The sequence below is a fragment of the Schistocerca gregaria genome, chromosome 4 (genome assembly GCF_023897955.1).
Source record: "Schistocerca gregaria isolate iqSchGreg1 chromosome 4, iqSchGreg1.2, whole genome shotgun sequence".
NCBI lineage: Eukaryota > Metazoa > Arthropoda > Insecta > Orthoptera > Acrididae > Schistocerca > Schistocerca gregaria.
The window spans coordinates 330,436,270-330,461,075 of NC_064923.1; the positions used below are offsets into that span (position 1 = coordinate 330,436,270).

At 42.2% G+C, this 24,806-nt stretch overlaps 1 protein-coding gene across 4 annotated transcripts in view; it reads right to left on the reverse strand.

The window, feature by feature from the left end:
- Positions 1–24,806, reverse strand: part of LOC126268013 (dual specificity calcium/calmodulin-dependent 3',5'-cyclic nucleotide phosphodiesterase 1-like) — a 1,575,562-nt gene that overhangs the window by 198,202 nt on the left and 1,352,554 nt on the right. The window contains exon 5 of one of the 4 annotated variants that reach the window (XM_049973423.1): positions 21,253–21,297. The exons of the other annotated variants lie outside the window; for them this stretch is intronic. Within the exon in view, the coding sequence (XP_049829380.1) occupies positions 21,253–21,297 (45 nt within the window). The remainder of the gene's footprint in view (positions 1–21,252; positions 21,298–24,806) is intronic. 4 annotated transcript variants of the gene reach the window in all.

Consider the following 24,806-nt stretch of genomic DNA (forward strand, 5'->3'; position numbering starts at 1 on the left):
TAGGGAACGTTTTGAAATCGATGCACAGGTTGTGACAGCCGTATGTGGATATTTTGCAGATCTACCTGAATAGCTCTTCATAGATGGAATCTACTCACTGGAAAAAAGAAATCTGACGAGGAGCGTTGACCTAAAACGGGAATACGTCGTGTAGTAAGCGCATTTTGCCGTGTAAGGAAGAACATTTTCCCTACCGGACCGAGAACTTTTCATCCGTTTCTCACACTGATAGGCTGCGTGGCTGGAGGATGCCACGTTAATATGCAGTTTGAGCACTCTTATAAACTACGCCTTTTTTTGTATCGTGCATCTCATGGTGTGTGGGGGAGGGAGGCTGTACTCCATAACTATGTGGGGTAGTCATGAAGTTTTATTTATCACCTCGAAGAAACGAAGTACTTATTCTTTCTATCGCAGGTAAATATCTGCTGTCCTAGTACGAATTGATATCCCCGTGTCACCGTACGGTAGCACACTGCTGTAGCTGAAGCCAAGAACGGTGGCGGTCAGGTTTAGGTAGGTGGGTGCATCCCGGGTTCCCGAGCGTCTGCCGAACCATGACGTCATTGGGCAGCTACTGCGCTATGTCCACGGGACTCGCGCCGATGTTGCTAGTGCTGTGTTGTCGCTTGCTTGAATGTAGTGCGTGATCCGTCTCGTATTCCGGTACGAAGTAATATCTTTTGTAATCATATTAGTTGTCTACAGTATTTTCCGAGTGAAATGAGCAAAAACACATCGTATTGTGCTGTTGCTAAGTGCAGCAACTTTGGGCTCAGAAATGAAGGGCGTTCTTCACCATTGGTTTCCGAAACACTTAGAACTCTGATGTGAATGATTGTCTCGTTGTAAAGTAGAGGACAAGACCAATATTAAAAATGTAAGGATACGTTCTGAACATTTTCGTCCTCAGGATTACAAATGGGACATGCAAAATGCTGAAATCTGCACAAGTCAGATGTAGTTCCATCCCACAAAATACGAAGCTGGCACGGAATTAAACATGTTGCTGTAAGTTCTAACAACTAGGAAGACAACGAAGCAGGAAGCGAACGTAGTAATGTCAGAGCAGTAGGGAAGAGGGCTCTTAAAACATTAGAATTTTTCTCTACTAAGGAAACAAAACTGGACAAGTCAGTCAACACATAAAATCCTTCTAACCCAACTGTTATAATCAAAGAGCAAGGAATTGAGAACTTGCAAAGAGAATTGGCTACAGTGGAAGAATGGAAACACTAAACTAGAACAATAAATTATAGCTATGAAGAAAGCTAAAAAACAGGATGTACCTCTCAAGACATATGTTCCTCCCAGTAAGAACACGGGAAGAGTAAGTAAGGAAGTTCAAATTATATTGTCTCAGTGCTTCACACAAGGATAAATTCGATGTCTGAGAATGGAAAGAAAAAAAAGCGTAAAACGGAGTTCAGAAGCCATTCCAAATTCCTTACTTTAACAGCACTGTCTTCGAAAGCATATGCTTATCTAAGAAGAACGAACTATTCTTTGTTCTGATTATCAACGCTCCAAAACTGGACAAAGCAATTTAAGTGTCAATCAGGCATTTAAATGGAAGTACAATATGTAACTAAGACTAGGTCAGCTATGTTTACACCATTAGAGGCCATGGCTTCTAATTATTGATGAAATGAACTTTGACAGTGGTGTTGCTACTATTCATCAGAGGATATCATACTTGGACCATGTAAGAACATGATAGTAGCCATGATAAGAAGTGTATTTTCTAAGTGGGAGCAGCCAATGTATTACGATTATGATGTGACTATGAAAAGTAATTTTTTGTAGACAGTCATTACAGAACTTGAAGAAGTTGGGTTCCTATTGGAGAAATTATGCAAGTATGTAATAGGGGAGTGGCAAATTGAAAAGTGTGAAAACGACATGGTGAATCGAAAACTAAGACATGTTTTTGAACTCTGCGGATAATGCAAGGAAAATATTGATATTTTTTACGATGTACCGCATTTCCTAAACTTATTAAGAAATCACTTTGTTGACGACGGAATCACCTTGCCCGACGATTCCGAATTTACAAAGATTGTAGTTGGATATGATCTGAAGATTGCAATAGGAGGTCATCTCCAGCCTCAGACAAGTGATCTTTTGATCATCTGGCACTTACCGGAAGTTCAGTAGACTGTGAGTGCAAATGCACGTCAGAACATTAGATTTTTTTGTGGTTTTAGGGCGCACAATTACATTGGTCATTAGCGCCCAGACTAGAATGACTGTATAGCTATTTTCATGTTGCACTGCCCAAGCCATGAGATACGTCCTCCATAAAAATAGCGAAGGAAGCTTCATCGAAATGATAAACTATGGCTCTGAGCACTATGGGACTTAACTTCTGAGGTCATCAGTCCCCTAGAACTTAGAACTACTTAAACCTTACTAACCGAAGGACATCACACACATCCATGCCCGAGGAAGGATTCGAACCTGCGACTGTAGTGGTCGCGCGGTTCCAGACTAGCGCCTAGAACCGCTCGGCCAAGCCGGCCGGCTGATAAACTATGCTTTTGATGTGTTGAACTCGAGACACACCCAAGATCAGAAAGCACCTCTTAGAAGTGATTATGGTTTCAACATCAGAAGTCAAAAAAATTCCATGAAGAGGTTATCGGAAATTTGCTCGGATATGCGAATAGGGAAAAGAAACAGTCTCCCCTCGTTCCAGAAGGATTTGTTACGTCAATAAATGCTCTTTTTGGACTTTTTACAGATGTAAAAATGCCGTGGCAATCTACATCCTGACTGCCAGATTGAATCAAGATTGACTCGAAAATTTATTTTCTAGAATTAGTGGTCTTAATGAATTTTATAATAACCCGACAATCTTCGAGGTTAGAAATGGAATTCATTTACTAGTATTGACTGACAATTCTACAGATATACATTTGTCCCTTGGTGCTTTCAGTGCACAGGACAAAGAGCCAAATTCTGCAGAAGAAACAGCGGGCGAATTCGAGAATTTTATTTCTAGTAAGTTATTCAAAGAAGTAACTGACACGTCACGTCACGACACATCCGATTAAGAAGATCTGCATCGAGACTGCGATCTTAGTGCACTCCAGAGAAGACATTACTCATGATACCTTAATATACTTGGCGGAATACATAGCATTCAAGTGCAAATAAAAGGACAATTCATTAGGAATTACAACAGCAAAATGCCATGTCGACGCAAAATTAACAGCTAAACAAAAAAAAGAAGGCTTACTTCCTCATCACCTGAGTGGTTTGCTACAATATAAAATTTCAAAATTAATTTTGCATCTTTTCATGGAGCAAATGTTTCACGTTGCAAACATGTGATGGAATCATTAGCAGCGCTAGTACAATAAGGATTTCCCACAATCGAAAAGAAAATCATTGGTTTGAATGTAAGAACGGGAACTTTCATCCAATTAGATTTCTGAATAAAAGAGCCAAATGGCATGCAAGGAAGCTGGCTTTGGCGAAAAGATATCTTCTCTGGACTGCGCCGTCTTCAGCAACTTCGAACTAAATTTACCGCGTCAACATCTGCAGGTAAGTTTCGTAATCTATATCATAATAGACTCATAGACAGCTAGATTTGGAGGTTAACAAGTGTTGTTATCAGTGCTTTTTCCGCTTAACATTCCCTTTAGAATATTTCAGAAACTACTTCTTTCGATTCATCTTGAACCAAATCACTCAGATGCTGAAAATGGAATGCAAAGAGACTGGAAAAATTGTTTTTCAATGTGAAATTCCCATCGCCGAGAGCGTGACTGCGCTAGCACTGGTTGCCAAGTGACGTATCACGTCGCTGACCCATCAGAGCGTACGCGCCTGTGTGGCCTACCTTTGTAGTCTGTATGCTTAGGAGTTTAGGGGCCAAACCGCATATAACCCTGGGTTCGATGTGGGGCGGCGGGGGGGGGGGGGGGGGTGAGGGGGGGAGGGGGGGGGTGAGTGGACTGCTGTAGCCTGTTCTGGGGTTGTGAACCACTGAGTGCTACGGCGGGTACGAAGCGTCTCCGTCGTTTCTAGGTCCCCAGTTCAATACAATACAATACACTGTATGTCCATCTTTTTAGACATGGTTGCTGGACTCGGCTGTTCGATAGAGGGTGTCAAATTAAATACCTTTCAGCGGTCAATTTTCAACCTTATTGTATTTGGCAACCAATGTCAGCGGTTTACTACGCCATCTTCAGGCTCTTGACCGACATGCGGGAAGAATCTACCACGTTTGTGATCAAAACAGGGGCCAGCAACACTGGTATTATTAGATACTTGCTACATTTATCACTTCAGAAGTCACCTGCAGGCTCGTTCGCGAATGGAACTACAGGGAACCAAAATGAAAAGGCGCAGATTTTTAGAAAGTACGGGTATCGTTTGGTAGTCCGGCCATCCTGATATAGGTTTTCCACGATTTTCCTATATCTGTTCAGGCAAATGTCGGGATGGTTCCTTTGAAAGGGCACCGCCGACTTCTTTCCCCATCATTCCGTATTCTGATGGGATTGGTGACTTCGCTATTTGGTCCCTTCCCCCAAATCAGTCAACCAACCAACCGTCGTTTGGTAGATCGTTTTCTGCATTTGAAAGGGAACACTGATGCAACAATCTACTGAGTTGGTGGAAGTTTAGGGCAACAATGGCACCGTCATAAGACTTAATGGTTACAGGACGCAGTCGCTTCGAGTGGTCAAACAACTCTGAATGACGAGAAAAAAGCGGCAGAGCAGCTGTCTGTATAGTATCGGGAATCGCAAGAGTAGTGGAGGCATGATCCTCCAAGATTAGTGCGTCACTATCATGACGGTAGCGGAAGAAGTCAAAGTCTGTAGCGGACCAGTTTTCAACATTTAGAGCAAGATTTTTTAACATGCCAAAAGATCGGCCGCTGGGTTCCGCGACTGCTCACATCCATTCACGAATCAACTCAAGCCGAAGCAGTAGCGAAAGTGTTGCTGCTGTGCCAGGCCAATCCAGACGCCTTCCTTAGCTGCCTAATCACAGTGCTGGGTGAAACACTATGACACCAAGCATTCACCGCCGCCGGAGAAGGCGGCGACCCAACCGTCATTGGGCAAGTGACGCCGAGAGTTATTTTGGGACTGTCATGGTGTGGTGTTGAAATATGCTTGTAATTTGCGAACCACCACTGGAGCATACTACCGATATCTCCTGTTGGGACTGCGGGAAGCTTTGCAGCTCATTCTGCAAAGGACTCAGTCAAATACGCTGCTTCCACAGGTAATCAAATTTTTCCCCATCCTCGTATTCTTCTGACATGGCACCCAGCCAGTTCTTTTTCTTTAACTCGCCTGAAGAAGCCATTGCGTGAAAAGCATTTACACAATGACGACGACATGATTTTTGAGGTGGAACGTTTCTTGAACAGCCAAAATTCAGACTTCTACAACAAAAGGCTCCGTCAACTCATCCATCGTTGGGAAAAACGTGTCGCATTGAACGGTTAATATGTAGAGGGAGGTCTAAACGCCATCACCAGGTTCCATGGTCGCAGCTTGAGGTTTTCGTGGTAACGATTAGAACGTTGTGACTACCACTGTTTATTGTATCTCAGAGGAATCAAAAGAGTATTATATTTGTGCATATACGTTGGCTCTGGTTACATCTCGACTACGAATATTGCTTCCAGCCACAACACAAAACAGCTCGCTACAATATATGTCTTTAGGCTTAGCAACATACACGGGTGGGGGGGGGGGGGGGTGGGGGGAGGGGAGGGGGAGGTAGTTTATGAACATCTTTTGAAAAACTCTAATCTGGTGAGTTTATTTATATTTTAAAATTCTGCAAAAAAATTCATTGTTTTTAATGAGTTCTTGTAGCAGATTACACGTATGCTTTTAATTTTTCATTTAAACTTAACCCAAAACTTCAGTTCTCCGTAATAGACATCATGTTCCCTAATGAATGTCGTGTTCAATATTCCCATGTTAAGCAGGGATGGCTAGAAGACAAATGTAAGGATGTAGAGGCTCATCTCACTAGGGGTAAGATAGATACTGCCTACAGGAAAATTAAAGAGACCTTTGGAGAAAAGAGGACCACTTGTATGAACATCAAGAGCTCAGATGGAAACCCAGTTCTAAGCAAGGAAGGGAAAGCAGAAAGGTGGAAGGAGTATATAGAGGGTCTATACAAGGGCGATGTACTTGAGGACAATATTATGGAAATGGAAGAGGATGTAGATGAAGATGAAATGGGAGATACGCTACTGCGTGAAGAGTTTGACAGAGCACTGAAAGACCTGAGTCGAAACAAGGCCCCCGGAGTAGACAACATTCCATTGGAACTACTGACAGCCTAGGGAGTGCCAGTCCTGACAAAACTCTACCATCTGGTGAGCAAGATGTATGAAACAGGCGAAATACTCTCAGACTTCAAGAAGAATATAATAATTCCAATCCCAAAGAAAGCAGATGTTGACAGATGTGATAATTACCGAAGAATAAGTTTAATAAGACACAGCTGCAAAATACTAAAGCGAATTCTTTACAGACGAATGGAAAAACTAGTAGAAGCCGACCTCGGGGGAGATCAGTTTGAATTCCGTAGAAATACTGGAACACGTGAGGCTATACTGACCTTACGACTTATCTTAGAAGAAAGATTAAGGAAAGGCAAACCTACATTTCTAGCATTTGTAGACTTAGAGAAAGCTTTTGACAATGTTGACTGGAATATTCTTACAAATTCTGAAGGTGGCAGGGGTACAATACAGGGAGCTAAAGGCTATTTACAATTTGTACAGAAACCAGATGGCAGTTATAAGAGTCGTGCGACATGAAAGGGATGCAGTTGTTGGGAAGGGAGTAAGACAGGGTTGTAGCCTCTCCCCGATGTTATTCAATCTGGCCGATGGCATTGTAATTCTGTCAGAGACAGCAAAGGACTTGGAAGAGCAGTTGAATGGAATGGATAGCGTCTTGAAAGGAGGATATAAGATGAACATCAACAAAAGGAAAACGACGATAATGGAATGTAGTCAAATTAAGTCGGGTGATGCTGAGGGAATTAGATTAGGAAATGAGACACTTAAAGTAACAAAGGAGTTTTGGTATTTGGGTAGCAAAATAACTGCTGATGGTCGAAGTAGAGAGGATATAAAATGTAGACTGGCAATGGCAAGGAAAGCGTTTCTGAAGAAGAGAAATTTGTTAACATAGAGTATAGATTTAAATGTCAGTAAGTCATTTCTGAAAGTATTTGTATGGAGCGTAGCCATGTATGGAAGTGAAACATGACGATAAATAGTTTGGACAAGAAGAGAATAGAAGTTTTCGAAATGTGGTGCTACAGAAGAATGCTGAAGATTAGATGGGTAGATCACATAACTAATGAGGAAGTATTGTATAGGATTGGGGAGAAGAGAAGTTTGTGGCACAACTTGACCAGAAGAAGGGATCGGTTGGTAGGACATGTTCTGAGGCATCAAGGGATCACCAATTTAGTATTGGAGGGCAGCGTGGAGGGTAAAAGTCGTAGAGGGAGAACAAGAGATGAATACATTAAGCAGATTCAGAAGGATGTAGGTTGCAGTAGGTACTGGGAGATGAAGAAGCTTGCACAGGATAGAGTAGCATGGAGGGCTGCATCAAACCAGTCTCTGGACTGAAGACCACAACAACAACATGCCTCAATCGACAAAAATGGAACCCTTATAGAATAGCTTTGTTGTTCGTTTGTCTGTCTGTCCGACTGTTAAAAACTGGAACGAGTAGACGTATGAAGTTGAAATTTATGTCAGATAGTGAAGTCTGTGGCCCTATGGTCCCTTGGCGGAGTAAAAATTTGAAGCTTATAAGTCAACGCAGTCAAAAGATAGATACTCGCCAACGCGCTCATTAAAACCAATATGGTACTTCCCCCTGACGTATAATCATGAAATTTGGTAAGACGTAAGGTTTCACAGAACAAGTAAAGCGAAAACACGAAATTTTTAATTTGTAAAAAATGGTTCAAATGACTCTGAGCACTATGGGACTTAACATCTGAGGTCTTCAGTCCCCTAGAACTTAGAACTACTTAAACCTAAGTAACCTCAGGACGTCACACACATCCATGCCCGAGGCAGGATTAGAACCTGCCACCGTAGCAGTCGCGTGGTTCCGGACTGCAGCGCCTAGAACCGCACGTCCACCGCGGCTGGCATAATTAAGTTTGCATGGATGCCGCAGTACGCGAGTCTTACTCGCACCTGGCCAGTTTTTATTTTCGAGTGGGCATAAAGTACGCCTCCCCCCTGTCCCGCACCTTGGTAATGCGCGTTATGGAAAGTGCATTAATACTGCTAGGGTTAAGCACGAGATCATGTGACCCATAAGTTTCAGCAGGGGTGAAATTTGCACGCTAGATTGATCAGCGAAGTGTAATTGGCCAGCACGAACACTGCTGTTTGCGTTGGCAAAGTTACTGAGGCTGCAGAGCGAGTAGGTGTGTTCCGCGGCGGGGGCTACAGGTGTCTGCCGCGGGGCACTGCAGCCCGGGGGTCGGGACAGGCGCAGCGGCAGCGGGCCTTACCAGCTCCTCCAGCGGAGGGCAGCGGCCAGCAGGATGGCGGCGATCGGGTCCATGCCGTCCGCTCAGAGGCCGGCGGCACACTGCACGCTGGACGCACGCCCCCGCACCCGCCCCTCCGCTATCGAGCGCCTTCCGACGTCACCCCGCCCCCACATCACCCCCCACCTCTTCCCGTGCCACGCTGCTTCCGACCGGCTACTTATGCTATGAGATATTAAATCGTTAAGCTAACTTAGGGAATGCAGCTGTGTAATGCCCATATTTCGACAGGTGATACAGCCTGCCATTTTAGAGGCACAAATGAAACGAGATGTCGCTGTGTACGGCTGTTTTATTCCCCGCTGAGCGGCGCTACATCAACCAGGAAACAGAAAGATTGTGGTCTATTAGTTTCCGTCATTATGTTTATTTATTTATCTATTTATTGTTCCGTGGGACCAAATTAAGGAGAAGTCTCCATGGTCATGGAACGAGTCAATACATGAAATTATAACACAATAGTAGAAACAGATAAAATGAAATATAAAAAACATATTCAGGCGACAAGTCGTAAGTTTAAATAAAGAAAATCAACAATGTAACACTGGATTTTGCTTAATTTTTTAGCTCTTCCAGGAGCTCCTCGACAGAATAGAAGGAGTGAGCCATGAGGAAACTCTTCAGTTTAGACTTAAAAGAGTTTGGGCTACTGCTAAGATTTTTGAGTTCTTGTGGTAGCTTATTGAAAATGGATGCAGCAGAATACTGAACTCTTTTCTGCACAAGAGTCAAGGAAGTGCATTCCACATGCAGATTTGATTTCTGCCTAATATTAACTGAGTGAAAGCTGCTAACTCTTGGGAATAGGCTAATATTGCTAACAACAAACGACATTAAAGAAAATATATACTGTGAGGGCAATGTCAGAATTCCCAGACTATTGAATAGAATTTGCCTACTGAGCCACTTCTCGGAGTGCGATGCTGAGCTGGGGGCAATCTAGAACCTACTGGGAAATATGCATAGCTGGGCATAAGAACGCTCTTACGTTAATCGCTATCTGACGAAGTTAAGTTTCCGAATATAACTTTTAAGTTACTTTAAAAAACTTTAACGGACTCATTTAACTTCCATTACCTTTCACCGAGTCTTTTCTTTCTGTCACTGTTGCCTTGTCCCGCGCTGACGCTGGGTCGGCATTGTTAGGAACGGATTTGGCAAGGTTAGTGGAAAGGGGTGGCCGGAGTGAATTAATGGAACAGTGCGAGCGTGTTCAGATGTCTGCAAGTCGTGTAACTGAGGCGGAACGTGGGGCCAGCCCGGTATTAACTTTGCGGGATGTGGAAAACCGCCTAAAAACCACATTCAGACTGGCTGGCACACCGGCCCTCGTCGTTAATCCGCCGGGTTGATTCGATCCTGGGCCGGCCGTCTACACGAGTCCAGGAAGCAGCGCGTTAGTGCTCGCGGCTACCCTGGCGGGTACCTTTCACCGAGTCAGTTAATCCTTAATTATGTAACTACTATTTATATCACAAAGGACGTGGGAATCACGTTCTAACAAGTTCGGGCCATGCAGATGGGTGGCCAGGCAGGGGTCGCGCGTTTACCCTAAACAATAAAGTGCGAGCGAGATTAGCGTGCTGTTAGCTGTTTATTGTTGTGTTTACTGCGTTGCATGAAGTATTACTGTTTCTTAGTGGACTGAGTGTGGAAAGTAAGTCATGGAATCGGATTCTAGCTCTAACAACACTGCAAAGAGAAGCCCAGTAGTAGCACCTATGTAAAAAGAAAAGCCCACAGTCTTAGTCAAAATGTGACTGGACATGCAATCAAAAGACTCATTCAGCGATGCGGTATTTCTTTGAGAACAGATTTTAGTAAATTAATTTGTTAAATGCAATACCCCTATACCCCAGACTACTGCACTCAAACGACTTTTTTCTGTGGGCAAAGACATTTTGTCTCCAAAAGTAGCCTTTCTCTCAGATGAAAACTTCAACATGTTGATGTTCATGAATGGAAATATGCATCTGATGTCGAATACTTTCTGATTCTTTTACATTTTGATTCTCCTGTGATTTAACAATGATAACTAAAAAAAATAAAATTTATAATTATCTTATTACACAACTAAATGATTATTTATTTTTATAGTTATTTATAATTATAAAACTAAGTGATTAAATAATTAAACTGTTTTCATACTTATCTTCAATGTGTTACTGAACTTGCCCAACCAAAATACTTTTATTTAAGCAACGGTAAAAGATTTCGTTCAATTGATAAGTTCACTACAACTGGCAACAAAAAGCTTACGAATACGAGTTAGCAATTGACGATTAACTTTACGAGGTGCATTCATGTTCTAAGGCCTCCGATTTTTTTTCTCCGGCCTGGAAAGAGATAGAAACATGCGCATTGTTTTAAAATATCAATACGTCCCAGAGATGGCAGCACCGCACGGCAGATGGAATTTTACCCCCAGCGGCGAGAATGAGAACTGTTTTAAATACTTAAAATGGCGATGGTTTCTGAATTTGCGTGGTGTTAAACCAATTGAAATTCATCGACAGTTGAAGGAGACTTGTGGCGATGGAGTTATGGATGTGTCGAAAGTTTAATGAAGGCAGAGCATCGTGTGACAACAAACCCAAACAACCTCGGGGCCCGCACAAGCCGGTCTGACGACATGATCGAGAAAGTGGAGAGGATTGTTTTGGGGGATCGCCGAATGACTGTTGAACAGATCGCCTCCAAAGTTGGCATTTCTGTGGGTTCTGTGCACACAATCCTGCATGACGACCTGAAAATGCGAAAAGTGTCATCCAGGTGGGTGCTACGAATGCTGACGGACGACCACATGGCTGCCCGTGTGGCATGTTGCTAAGCAATGTTGACGCGCAACGACAGCATGAATGGGACTTTCTTTTCGTCGGTTGTGACAATGGATGAGACGTGGATGCCATTTTTCAATCCAGAAACAAAGCGCCAGTAAGCTCAATGGTAGCACACAGATTCACCGCCACCAAAAAAATTTCGGGTGAACGCCAGTTCTGAAAAAATGATGGTGTCCATGTTCTGGGACAGCGAGGGCGTAATCCTTATCCATTGCGTTCCAAAGGGCACTACGGTAACAGGTGCATCCTACGAAAATGTTTTGAAGAACAAATTCCTTCCTGCACTGCAACAAAAACGTCCGGGAAGGGCTGAAGGGCTGCGCGTGTGTTGTTTCACCAAGACAACGCACCCGCACATCGAGCTAACGTTACGCAACAGTTCCTTCGTGATAACAACTTTGAAGTGATTCCTCATGCTCCCTACTCACCTGACCTGGCTCCTAGTGACTTTTGGCTTTTTCCAACAATGAAAGACACTCTCCGTGGCCGCACATTCACCAGCCGTGCTGCTATTGCCTCAGCGATTTTCCAGTGGTCAAAACAGACTCCTAAAGAAGCCTTCGTCGCTGCCATGGAATCATGGCGTCAACGTTGTGAAAAATGTGTACGTCTGCAGGGCGATTACGTCGAGAAGTAACGCCAGTTTCATCGATTTCAGGTGAGTAGTTAATTAGAAAAAAAAATCGGAGGCCTTAGAACTTGAATGCACCTCGTAACTTCCGATAAATCTCTTGCAAAGTAACGCTTTAACGATAACGAAGAAGTTAACTTTTGATTAACGTTGCCCTGCTATGGAAATATATGACCGCTACGTCATGGGAAGCTACTTATCTGTTTGTTAATTCACAAAAACCGTATTCCACGATCATTTTATGTAACTTACATCTTTGATTTCGTTCGTATCGAGAGTTTAGGCGGGATTAGTTGTTACACGGTACTATTTTGAGAAGTGATGCGTAAAATTGTGGCTGAGGATGCAAGAGTGCAAGAGTGTACTAGGCTGCAGTTATAAAATTTCTGTGACTATTTGACAAAGAAACTAAGAATAAATGGGATCATTATTCAAGATAATTGTGGCACCTAACATATTGCTAGACGGGTGAAAGATCTCCTGCGCGCGTCGTTTGGTGATGATCGTGTGCTCAGCCTCCACTTTCGTCATGCTTGGCCTCCCAGGCCCCCAGACCTCAGTCTGTGGGATTATTGGCTTTGGGGTTACCTGAAGTCGCAAGTGTATCGTGATCGACCGATATCCCTAGGGATGCTGAAAGACAACATCCGACGCCAATGCCTCACCATAACTCCGGACATGCTTTACAGTGCTGTTCACAACATTATTCCTCGACTACAGCTATTGTTGAGGAATGATGGTGGACGTATTGGGCATTTCCTGTTAAGAACATCATCTTTGCTTTGTCTTACTTTTAATTATTGCTGTTCTGATCAGATGGACCGCTATCTGTCGGACATATTTTGAACTTTTGTATTTTTTTTTTGTTCTAATAAAACCCCATGTCACTCCAAGCATGTATGTCAATTTGTACCTCTCTATCTACATTATTCCGTGATTTATTCACTTTTCAAATTTATACTGAGTTTCTAATCACCCGGTACAGCGACCTCAACTCGGCATCACACTCCAAGAAGTCGCCTGGTAGGCGGATTCTAATGACTCGATGACGGAGTTTCTCTGTTTGTGGCATTCAGATGAAACAATAAACAACTATTTTTGACTAATAGGTACGTTGCTAATGTTGCTGTCACTCACAGCCTGGGCATGACTATTATTTATGGAGCATATTTCCTTCATTCCTGTTTAACACACGTCTTCTCCATCGAGCTACTCTAGGTATTCCTTTGTTCGAATGGAAGTAGCTTCATTCGTCGACAAGTGTACAGACTGTGTAGCCATAAAGCTGACGCAAAGATACTGTGTAGATCTAACTTCGTTTGTGGACTGCACCATGAACAGATATCGTTAGGAGGCAAGTGTCGACTTATCAGAATCAGCCCATTAACTAGGAATGGGGCTGGTTCGATAGGACCCGGGGCCATTGTAATGCTCTCATGTTGGATCACATCCAACATCCTTAAACTGGAGGATCTGGCTGCTTCGTACAGTGTGTAGCTAAGGTGAAATCGCGTTTGAACGAAGGTTGTGCAAACCATGAGGAGACTTATACGATTTGCATCCATATTCGATAGGACCCGGGGCCATTGTAATGCTCTCATGTTGGATCACATCCAAAATCCTTAAACTGGAGGATCTGGCTGCTTCGTACAGTGTGTAGCTAAGGTGAAATCGCGTTTGAACGAAGGTTGTGCAAACTATGAGGAGACTTATACGATTTGCATCCATATTCTTGTCATAAACAAAATTTAATACTTTGACTGCCTTCATACATCAAAGTTTCAAATTGCATAGGTTGAGGAATCTATGACAACGTCTCGTACAGATCAAGCCCAATAACTTCACTGAGGTTTTGAAATACAGATCGGTGCGTGTCATCCAATGTTCTGGTAAATTTTAAAGGAACGATATGCACGGCTAATAACATACAAACAGGTTTTCCAGTATAAAATTTAAAATTTGAAATCTCTGGAATGCCAGATGGAGTTGGCGAGCAATGGTTGGGACAGGACAGAAAGAAAAGTCGCTCATAAATAACGAATGTTGAGCTGGACTCCTAAGTGTGGAAGAAATTCTGCTTGTAGCTGTAGTGAAAAGAGTAATGATGACAATGCTACTCTGGAGGAGTCGGTTGAAAGAATAACTAATGAATTTTTTGAAATGTGTAAGTAAGATCAACTTCATATTTGCAGTAGTCGTAACATATGTGCTATGCTTTGCTTTTATCTGCGCTATAGCTATTTTATGTGTAGTAGCAACCATAAATTTTCACCATAGGCTGGCCTGAGAAGCCAAATTATGATTCGTGAATAAATGAAATTGTTACAGAATTGTTTTTCCTTTTTTAATTAAATATATAGTCTTCTTTTAGAAACGTCCTTGATGTGTGCTAGTTTTTTTGAAGAGCTCGTATTTCCTTTTTCAATAATATTAAGTATGATTGCTTCCTACAGGGTAGTTTCCTTTCATTTCTTCAATTTTTTTTCTTGTTACAGTCTTACTTTCTGCTGATACTAATTCCTGTTGTTGAACTGCGTTTCACCCTTGACCCAGTTTCTATCCTAGAAGATTCCTCTATTGTTATTTTATTTAACAAATTCCTGGCCTCTTCTTTCATTTATTGCATTGCTCCCTTCAGTATAAAAAGTAAAAAGTAGTTTTAAACTACAGACCTTCATGATATCCCTCTTAATATATGCTTGTCTCATGGCATTTCATTTTCATTATCTGACTTCGGAATTTTCGATATTGTAACTCATTTATATCTTTGTTGCTCGCCCCTGCTGTCCATAAGATTAGATACACGTAAGCCTTTCTGCTTTAAAACTGTAAGTATACGTGAAAAAGTGTAGTTCATAACTAAATATGTTGTGGTCTGTTTCTGCTAATGTATCAATTTAACAGCTGCCTTAAGTAACTACAAGAGTAGTGGTTTGTATTCAGTGTTTTTAGTTTCCTGCGTTCCCGATTGAAGTGCTTACGGCTGAAACTATTGTCAGTACTAATATGAATAGAAGACTAAGAACAAATAGTTGCATCGTTTTAACTTTGTAAATATGCCCTGAGAACAGAACTACTATTTAGTAGCAAATGGATATTTTGTATTTAACGATAAAGGCAAAAAGAAAAACCGATATTTTTTAAATGGTAAAAGCAAAACGACCGTAAAGCGAAGTTATTGGTTACTTACAGCAACAGCTTTTAACACAGAGTCATACTTAAATGCAGTATGTTAGCGGGCCAGTGAGGCGGAGGTAGTTCTCTGAGGCTGTAACTTAGAACTATAGTTAAAAACTATCTAATACACTAACTATTCCTGCTGCTAGTAATATACCACTACGAATCTACCACTAATTACACACACTCTGGTTACAGAAACAATAGTTACACATAAATAAACATAAAAATTAATCCAAGTCGTGTACACACAATCAAATCTTCAAAATTTAATAGCACAATTACTGAGGTGTGAAGCACTAAGTGTGAGACTGTGTAAGCGTTTCTGAAGGAGCACCTCCTGCATCGCTGACGCCTTGTGCAGCTGTATTTATATTTTTTAGCACACGTGACTGTAACTTAAGTCTAATGTAAAAAACGACCAGTGAAACAAAATAAAAGATGTGAGATGTGATTTGAAATAAGGATGATTAGATCGTTTTAATAGTGTATTGAAGAGTAATATTTCGTTGTTTCACTTATGAAAAGTAAAAGAAAATAAAAACTCCAACCAGAAAGTAAGTTTCTTTTATATGTTACAGCTTACCAGCAGGCAGGTATAAATTTCTTGTTTCGTGCACAACACTCACAACTTCATGCAATGAATATGCAATGTATCACTATCATGCAATGACTACATCTGCTGAGATTATCTTGCTTTATCTACCATTCATATTATACAAGGTGAGTAAATTAAAACAGGCCCTGAAGATATTTAGTGCACTTTAAGATAGGTAACCCAACTTAAATCACGTGGCCTGGGCGAGAATGATGTAAGTCGGGTTATCTATCTTAAGGTGCACTAAATATTTTCACAGCCTGTTTTATTGTACTTATCCTGTATATGCAACTAACATGTGTAATAATGGAAAGACACATCCAGCTAAAAGACTTACGTCTGTTCCAACGTAAGCAGATAATTATAATGAACTGATCTTTGTTGCTGTATCAAATACCGATATTATACATGAAATATTAAAAGTATCTTGGGAGATATTTTACATCAGCTGTTAAACTCTGCAGTCACAAATTTCTGTTGTTAGGCTATGTAGAATCCGAAAGGTTCAAAAATTATTTCACTCTACATGAATTCTCTTTTCCGAAGTCATGTAAATCTGTACATTGACGGGCTGAATGACGCCAATCAACCGCCCGTATGTAGCAAGGAAAACGAATTTTTTTCCTGAATTTCAGCAGAACATTGTAGGTTTTGTCCACATCGGAGAATAATAGAATCATTTGTATGATTTAGCTAAGCAAGTAGGCACAACTGATTCTTGAAACAGCTATCTTTTATTAATGAGTACCAAAACGATGTTTCCCTTGACGTTTGACGTAACGAGAAACACACTCGCAAAGAATCCTTATTTTGGTCATTTTGACCTACACATCATAAGAATGACATTGACACTATCTTTACCATTTAAAGAAAAAATCGGAAGAATCTTGATAGAGACATGCGGTTAAGAGGAACACTGCAAAATTCGTAAACGGTGCAGTTATATCGTCTTCAATGTTATTTCTTAAATACTATTTTTTTCCTCGTTGTTTCTCGAATCTCATTAAAACTGACTTAATAGCGTATGAATACGCACTGATTTTGCGTTTTGGAGATGAATCAGTGGTCATAACAGAAATTTTGCGTCACGAGCCTGTAGAGAAGTGGAGAGAATTTGGGGCAAGCTCATAGGATGTCGCAAGGCGCGCGGCTTGCGTTCACCCCTTGCATGACGCACAAAACGTAATTTTCTTAAGAGACCGTAAGAGATTGGAGCCGCTTTTCTCCGTCTCGTGGGACGGTGCCCTCATCTTATGACTATGAAGCACTGAACCCTGTCCCTTCCAACACCCGCGCAATCTGCCCCGTCGTTCTACGTCTTTTATCTTTTGCACTGGTACTTTCTTCGGTTAATAAAACTTTCTTTACTCTAAATTCTAACTGTCCGAAGTTTCACTGCCGAGTTTGATACGCAAAAACGTGAATGTGCAGACCTACCCCAGACTTATAACGTTAAAAAGGAATGGAAAATGGTTTAACAACTCTAGTATCTTCGCTCCATCTATGTCAACGTTTTGGATTATGGAGTTCTCCGAAGACGATGGCGAGGAGATCGTCTGGATTATTCTACTCAGCTATCTACGAATATGTACCGTGAGATCGACTTACAGGTTATTGCTCCCTGTCCTGCCAACGGCGTCAGTGGACGGTTCTAGTGCAATGGCGTGTGGTTAGCATAACGCATTTATGGCTGTTTATAATGTTTACCCGAATAAAAGCAGCTACTTCTTCCTCAGCTAGCTATAAAGTTTTCCTATTTAAAGTGCTTGAACCTTTCACGAGTCAGTCCTTACGCGAAGAAAATATTGTGAGTGTTTGGGACTGAACTCAGTTCTACAGATTAGTAGTGAGTTATGCAATTGTATAACTACGAAGATGTAAAAGAAATGCTTATTCAGTATACAACGGGTACGTCATAATTAACAGCGAAAACCTACACAAGTGGGCGTGTAGTATGATAAAAGCAAAAGAAAGTTTCAGTACATTTGGGTCCGAGATATTTGCGAATGTGTGATTACTAACCGCGACTCATATCAATATGAAATATTGACCTAGTTAGTCAGATGTGGTTCAAATGTAAACTTTTCAACTAATTCATCTCCTTGGGCTTAAATTTGACCTAAATGTACATGCTGTTCATGAGTTGCCACGTCAGCAGCGTTTCTCACTGCAAGTATGACTGGGGTCGGTTGTCTCGTTGGGCCACTAGCTGATGGACGAGGCTGTTTCAATTTCTGCTTGAGGATGTCCTCCCTTCTACCACGTCAAGGAATCTGATGCATGCATGACGAGGACCGGTACCATTTTTTGGGTTTGTAAGGCAACAACGGGCGCGCTAAAATGGCCCAAAATGTGTATAGCCCGAGCGGCGCCCGTGCATTGGTCTCGAAGATCACTGGACCTCAGTCTTGTCGATTTTTCTGTCCGGGGCTGTCCTAAAAATACAGTGTACTGCACTCACGTTGATGCGGTTGAAGAAACGGGGTAACGGATTCCAAGGTCTATATCTACGTTGTCTACATCGATGCTTCGCAAGCCACCAGACTGTGTGTGACGGAGTGTCCTCCTGGTACCGCTAACTAGTCCCCTCTTCCCTGTTCCACTCTCGAATGCAGCGTGGGAGAATGATTATCGATAAGCCTTTCTATTAGCTCTAATTTCTCGAATTTTCCTATCGCGGTCATTTCGCGAGATGAATGCGGAAGGAAGTAATACGCTGTCCGACTCTTCTCGGAAAGTTCTCTCTTGAGATTTCAGTGTAAACGTCTCCATGATGCATAACGTCTCCCTTGTCGCTTCTGCCATCACAGCTCTCGCGCCGACGAAGCGATCCCGCGACGTAACGTGCCGCTCTTTGTTGGGTCTTCTCTATCTCTTTTACCAGTCCTACCTGGTAAGTTCCAAGACAGCCGAACATAACCCAAGAATCGGTCGAACGAGCGCAACATGACCCAAGAATCGGTCGCACGAGCGCCTTGTAAGCTACTTCTTTCTTGGATGAGTTACATTTCCTTCAGAGTCTTCCCCTGAATCTCTGTTTGGCATCTGCTTTACCTACTGTTTGTTTCATCTGGTCATAAGATTATTATAATTATTCCTAGAAATATTACAGAGGTTTGTGTTTCCAGCAGCTTGTCATCAATAGTGCAATTGTACAGAACTAGATTTCTTTTCCTATTTATGCACAATACATTAAGTTTATTTACGTTCAGTGTAAACTGCCAGTTCCTGCACCATTCATCAATTCTGTGGAGACCATTCTGCGAATCGATTCTGTCTTCTGGCATCGCTGCTTTCTTGTAAAGAACCGTATCATCTGCAAACAGTCTTGAAAAGCTTCCAATGCTTCCTACTAGATCATTTATATACATTGTAAACAGCAACGGTCCTATCACACTTGCTTGGGGTACTCCTGAAATTACATTTACAATTGCAGTTCTTGTTCCGTTGAGAGGAATGTGTTGAGTTCTATCTGAAGGCAGGTCTTGAATACAGTTGGAAATCTGGTCGGATACTCGGTAAGCTTTTATTCTCCCTAAAGGGCAGTGCTGGACAGAGTCTAATGCCTTCCTGAAGTCATCGACTTGAGCGCCGTTGTCTACAGTAGTATGGCTCTCATGAAGGAACAGAAAGAGCTGAGTTTCGCAAGATCTCTGTTTGCGGATTCCACGCTGATTTTTATATAGGAAATATTCGTTCTCCAAAAACGAGACTGGCTTCAACGATATAGGTCTATAATCACGTACAGCTGCCCTACGACCCATATTAAAAATAGGAAAGGCTTGCATTTTTTTCTAGTAGCTAGTTTGCTCCAGCGAACTACGATCAACTGCTACTACAAGGAAAGCATGTTGTTTCGCATAATCTTTGTAGAATCTTACAGGTATCTCATCTGGTCCAGATGTCTATCCACTACTAAGCGACTGTAGTTCCTTTTCTGTTCCACAATTGGTTATCTCAGTATGTGACATTCTGACTTTCGTACCATAATTGAATGGAGAAACGACCTTCCGCGGTGAAAAGATTCGGAAGAACGGCTTCAGTATTTCGGCCTTCTCTCTATTATCTTCCGCCTTGCTGCCAGTACGACCGCTGAGTCATTGAGTATATCCTTTCGATTTGCTTACTGATTTTACGCAAAACCAGAACCTCTTAGGGTTTTTAGGTAGAATGGATGAGAAAATCAAGTCTTGTCAAGACTTACGAGATGATTCTACGTCGTTCGAGAGAAATCGTAACCCACTGAGACGAAGACACGTCCAACATCTCCTCAACACGTACGGCTGTAAAATTGTAACATGCAACGTACCGACGTGCTATTTTATTTTTTGTTAAGGTAGGCCATGGTGAAATCTGAGCCGAATTCGACTGGGGTTCATTTTTGTTGTTACTGTTGTTGAGAATAGTTTGATGCAATTCTCCACGCTAGTCTGTCTTTTGCAAGCCTCTTCATCTCTGAACCTCTGTAAAATACACTGAAATGAACCTACATACTGTATTCATGCCTTGGTCTTCTACAATTAGTACCTCCCACACTTTCCTCTATTACCAAACTCAAAATTCCTTGCTGTGTCAGAATAAATCCGATCAACCGACCCCTTCTTTTGGTCAAGTTGTACCCAGATTTGTTCCTTCGCCAGTTTGATTCAGCACCTACTCATTATTTGTTAGATCTGTCGATCTGATCTCCAACATTCTTTTGCAACTCCTTGATCGAAAAGTTTAAATTTCTAATAAATCTGCGCTAACTACGACAGTGTTTCATACTGAAGCCAGTGGCGGTTCGTAAAACATATTCGCGATTATCTCGCAAACAGCTTGTTTGAGATTCGCATTAAACAGAAAGTTTTTGCTTTTGTTATCGTGTTACTTTTCGCTATTAATTGTAATATACATTGTTATATTTCATTTCCGATGACATTCTGAATAGCAGTTTATGCTCACCAAACGATTTAACACTTGATAGATTTCAAAATTATTCGAAACAAGAAATTATACAAATTCTTCCAGAAGGTAAGCTGAACTGGGGAAAGGAGAAAGCACACGTTGGACTACTCGAACGAAAAGGACTACTTAATATTAATAACACGTACATGCATTACGTATGTGAGAGGTAAGTTTAGAAGCAGTAAAATGAAAGCTACCGTTCTAACCCTACATATTTACTACCTCAAACATTTAAATGCACTGTAAAAAGATAGTCTACTCAATCATGTCCGCATAATTTCTAGTAGGACTTCTAACGCTATAAACAAAATCTATTGCGACAGCGGCCAGCTACTAGCATTAGCACGCGCCAGACAAAACAGTTACCTCTCGGCACGCTAAAAGCGCCGCAACTACAGCCACGCAAGCACAACGCACAAGCGCACGAAGCGAATTCAACTAACCGTAGAAGATCTGAAAGATAGACACACCTACTAACAAGAGTGGCGGCTGCCTTTAGTTTTTCGTCGAGAAATCTACAAGGAAAGACAGAAACATGCTCAGGCTGGTTGCATCACCCTACACCGTGGCGCCCACGCGCGCAGGGCCTAGCTGCAGCAGACACACACACAGGAATCCCTTTTAGATGCAGAGAACAGGAGTCAGTCAACAAAGTAGAGCACCGCACAGCACAAAGAAATCTCTACTCACTCTCAGGGCAAATGCAGGAATGCACGCAGTGAATAAAAGGAAAGGAAAGGGTTGAAAGGTATTCAAGGCACTGGCGTAAAATTCACTCGAATGCTGTTGCTGTATCTTTCTGAGAAAAAATGGCTAGCGGATGACTGGTTGCATAATCCAGAGATAGTGTTTACTTCAAACTGAGTTCGTGGAAAGAGAAACTGGAGAATGATCTTCATGATTCCTGTCTGGGGATACAAAGCGTCCACACACCTGGACCGCCTCCAGAAAATACAGAACAAGGTATTATGTATCATAAGCAATGCTCCCCGATACACACGGACAGCGGACCTTCACCGAGAATACCGACTGGAGACTCTCCAGGAGGTATTCAAAAGACTCGCCACACGACTGTACAAGAAATCAAGTCACTCGAACAATCCCCACATCCTACACCTGGGCAACTACCATAGATGGAAACACAAGCGCCCAAAGACACTCCTTAGGGACAACCATCTATGGTAACTTCGTAACTACGCAAACACACAATGAGGCGAGCCCCTGCACATTAGCCACTGACTAGCTTGCTAGCTGAGCATCTGCCATGAGAACTGGCAATCGCATGGAAGCCATACACGACTCACAAACAAACCCCTAACACATATCACGCTGCCAGTTCCTTCGAGGACTATCGAACTGACAAACCTACAACGACATGGCTATGATACAGGAGCAGCAGCAGCAGCAGCAGCTGGCCCAGGAGACATCGTCGGTCGAGCACCAGCAGCGCTCACCTCCTCGAAGGACTGATCATTCCACGACAATCTGGCATTACTTCTATGGTACTGATGCGATACCCAACCGCTAACATAACCTTACCTTGCACGATCTGTCGCAGATAGCAAGAAACCGCTAATGACCTTAGTACTCAACCTGACACTGTTTCAGAGGTTTTTTTTTCCCTTGGCACTTGCCTTGGCACTTTTTTCCCTCTGCCCTTTAAACCACTCTTCTTCAAGCCTGATTCTGTCAACCTTTTACGGTCACTTCTATCACCCAGATGCGCCCTTATTAATGGGTAACCTTACCCAGACGATTCTAAATACTAACAACGCAGAGGTGACAGTAGACCTTTTGAGTTGGTCACCAAGCTTTTGCGAGCGTGGAGGGGCACACACCGATAAAAAAATGTGTATCACACCGTAGTGTCACCAGGTTAGCCTCAATTCTTGCCGAAACGGAATGAAACGAAATGGGCAGGGCGTGACAGTTTCTCGAACGGAATTATCAATCTAAGTATCACTGAACCATAAGATGCCGCGAAAGACATGTAGGAACTCTATGGAACATTTAAAGGCTAATGAACTCAACTGGACGTATTACGGTAGTAAAATCGCCTTATTTAATTGTGGAAAACCACTCTACAATGAGTTTGTAGCAACACTAAAATAAAAAAGTCTGCAAGTTCGAGATAGCTTGACAAAAAGTTAACGAAAGCTAAGCACTGCGCAAAAGACAACTAATGTTCTTTAGATTCAGTGTCCTAAACAGTGTTACAGATCTTCGCTAGACAACTACTCCACCGCTAATAACTTAAAGATGAATCTCTCTGCTGTCCAAAATCTCACAGGGTACGGAAGTCAGCATCTATAAAAGAAATCATTAATGTTTGGTGGCGCGGCAGTATCGGCGCTGGCGCCCGCTTTTGTTGAGGACTGACAAAATGAGTCATATGAATTCATGAAACTGTCCCACATAATCAAATACCCTGCAGTATACCAAGATGTGCATAAATATAAAATTGGTAATTCTAGGGATGGCAACGAATAGTTTATTTTGTTTTGTGGGTAACCACAATTTTATATTTCTCGAAAGTGGATCTGTTAAATACGTTCTCTGATCAAAGGTATCTGGACACCCTTACGTAATGTGGAACTGACCACAAGATGTAATAGGAGGCGGACCAGCGAGTATAAAAGTAGTCAGGAGATGTGATGAAGTACAGAAGCAGTAACAGCACAATGGGTTGGTCAGGAAATTTCATTGAGTTCGAATGTGGACTAACAATTGGATGTCACCTGAGTAACAAATCAGTCAGGGACGTTTGAAGAGCTGTCCAAGTCGACTGTTCATGATGTGGTTATGAAGGGGAACAGCCACCGCTAAACCAAGGACAGGCGTATATCATGTACTGACGGTCAGAGACAGTCAAGGTTTGCGGATTAAATCAGCAGAAGACATCACTCGTGAGTTCCCAACAGCTACCAGCAATCTGGCTAGCACAACCGCTGTGCGCAAGGAATTAAAAACAATGGGGTACAATGGTGAGGCAGCTTCTCATGAGCCACACATTGTTAAAGTCCAGAGCTTTCCAAACCAGGGTGTCTCAAAACCATGGTATGTCGAATAAGATGTAGCGAGACTAATACACTCAAAATGTAAACCAAAAGAAAAATTTGCGGTAAAAAGTGCATTGAGAAGTTTTGTACCTGTGAAAAGGTGTTTAATGTGTAATTTTACAGTATTGAGAAGTCAAATATAAAAAGTAATATATTTTTACAGTATGATCTGCAACAGATAAGAGTCTTTTGTTACTATTTGTGAAAGGGTGTCTCATGAAATTGTATATACGAGGGTGAGTCAAATGAAAACCTTAAATTTTTAATAACAAATCGAAATGTCGTGCCGTAATCCTGTAAGTTGGTAAGCATTCTACAAACAGCGTGCAGAATGGCCTGTAGGTGGCAGCATAGTGCAGATGCACACATACCGTCTCAGTATCAGTATAAAGATGGCCGCCCCACTTGCGACTTGCACAAGGGAAGAACAGCGTTCTGTTATTCAGTTTTTGCGTAGTGAAGGTGTGAAACCTATTAAAATTCATCGACGAATGAAGGTTCACTATGGTGATGTATGTTTGTCACAGCAACAAGTCTACGAATGGAGTAGGAAGTTCGCAAATGGTGTGACTTCAGTGGAAGATGCTCCTCGTCCAGGTCAGGCACAGCGAGTTTTGACTCCACAGAACATTGCAGCAGTTGAAGCCATAGTGAAGGAAAACCGCCGAGTGACACTGAATGATTGCAGCATGTTTACAGATTAGTCATGGGTCAGCACACCACATTGTGCATGATGTGCTCCAGTTTCACAAAGTGTCTGCAAGATGGGTGCCACGGCAGCTGACTCCTGAAATGAGAGAACGACGTGTTGATGCTTGTGAAGGTGATGGCTTCCTTGCAAGAATCGTTACTGGGGACGAAACCTGGGTTCACCAACCTGAAACCAAGAGAGCGAGCAAGGATTGGCATCATTCCTCATCACCAAAACCAGAGAAATTTCGAACAGAGCCATCAGCAGGGTAGGC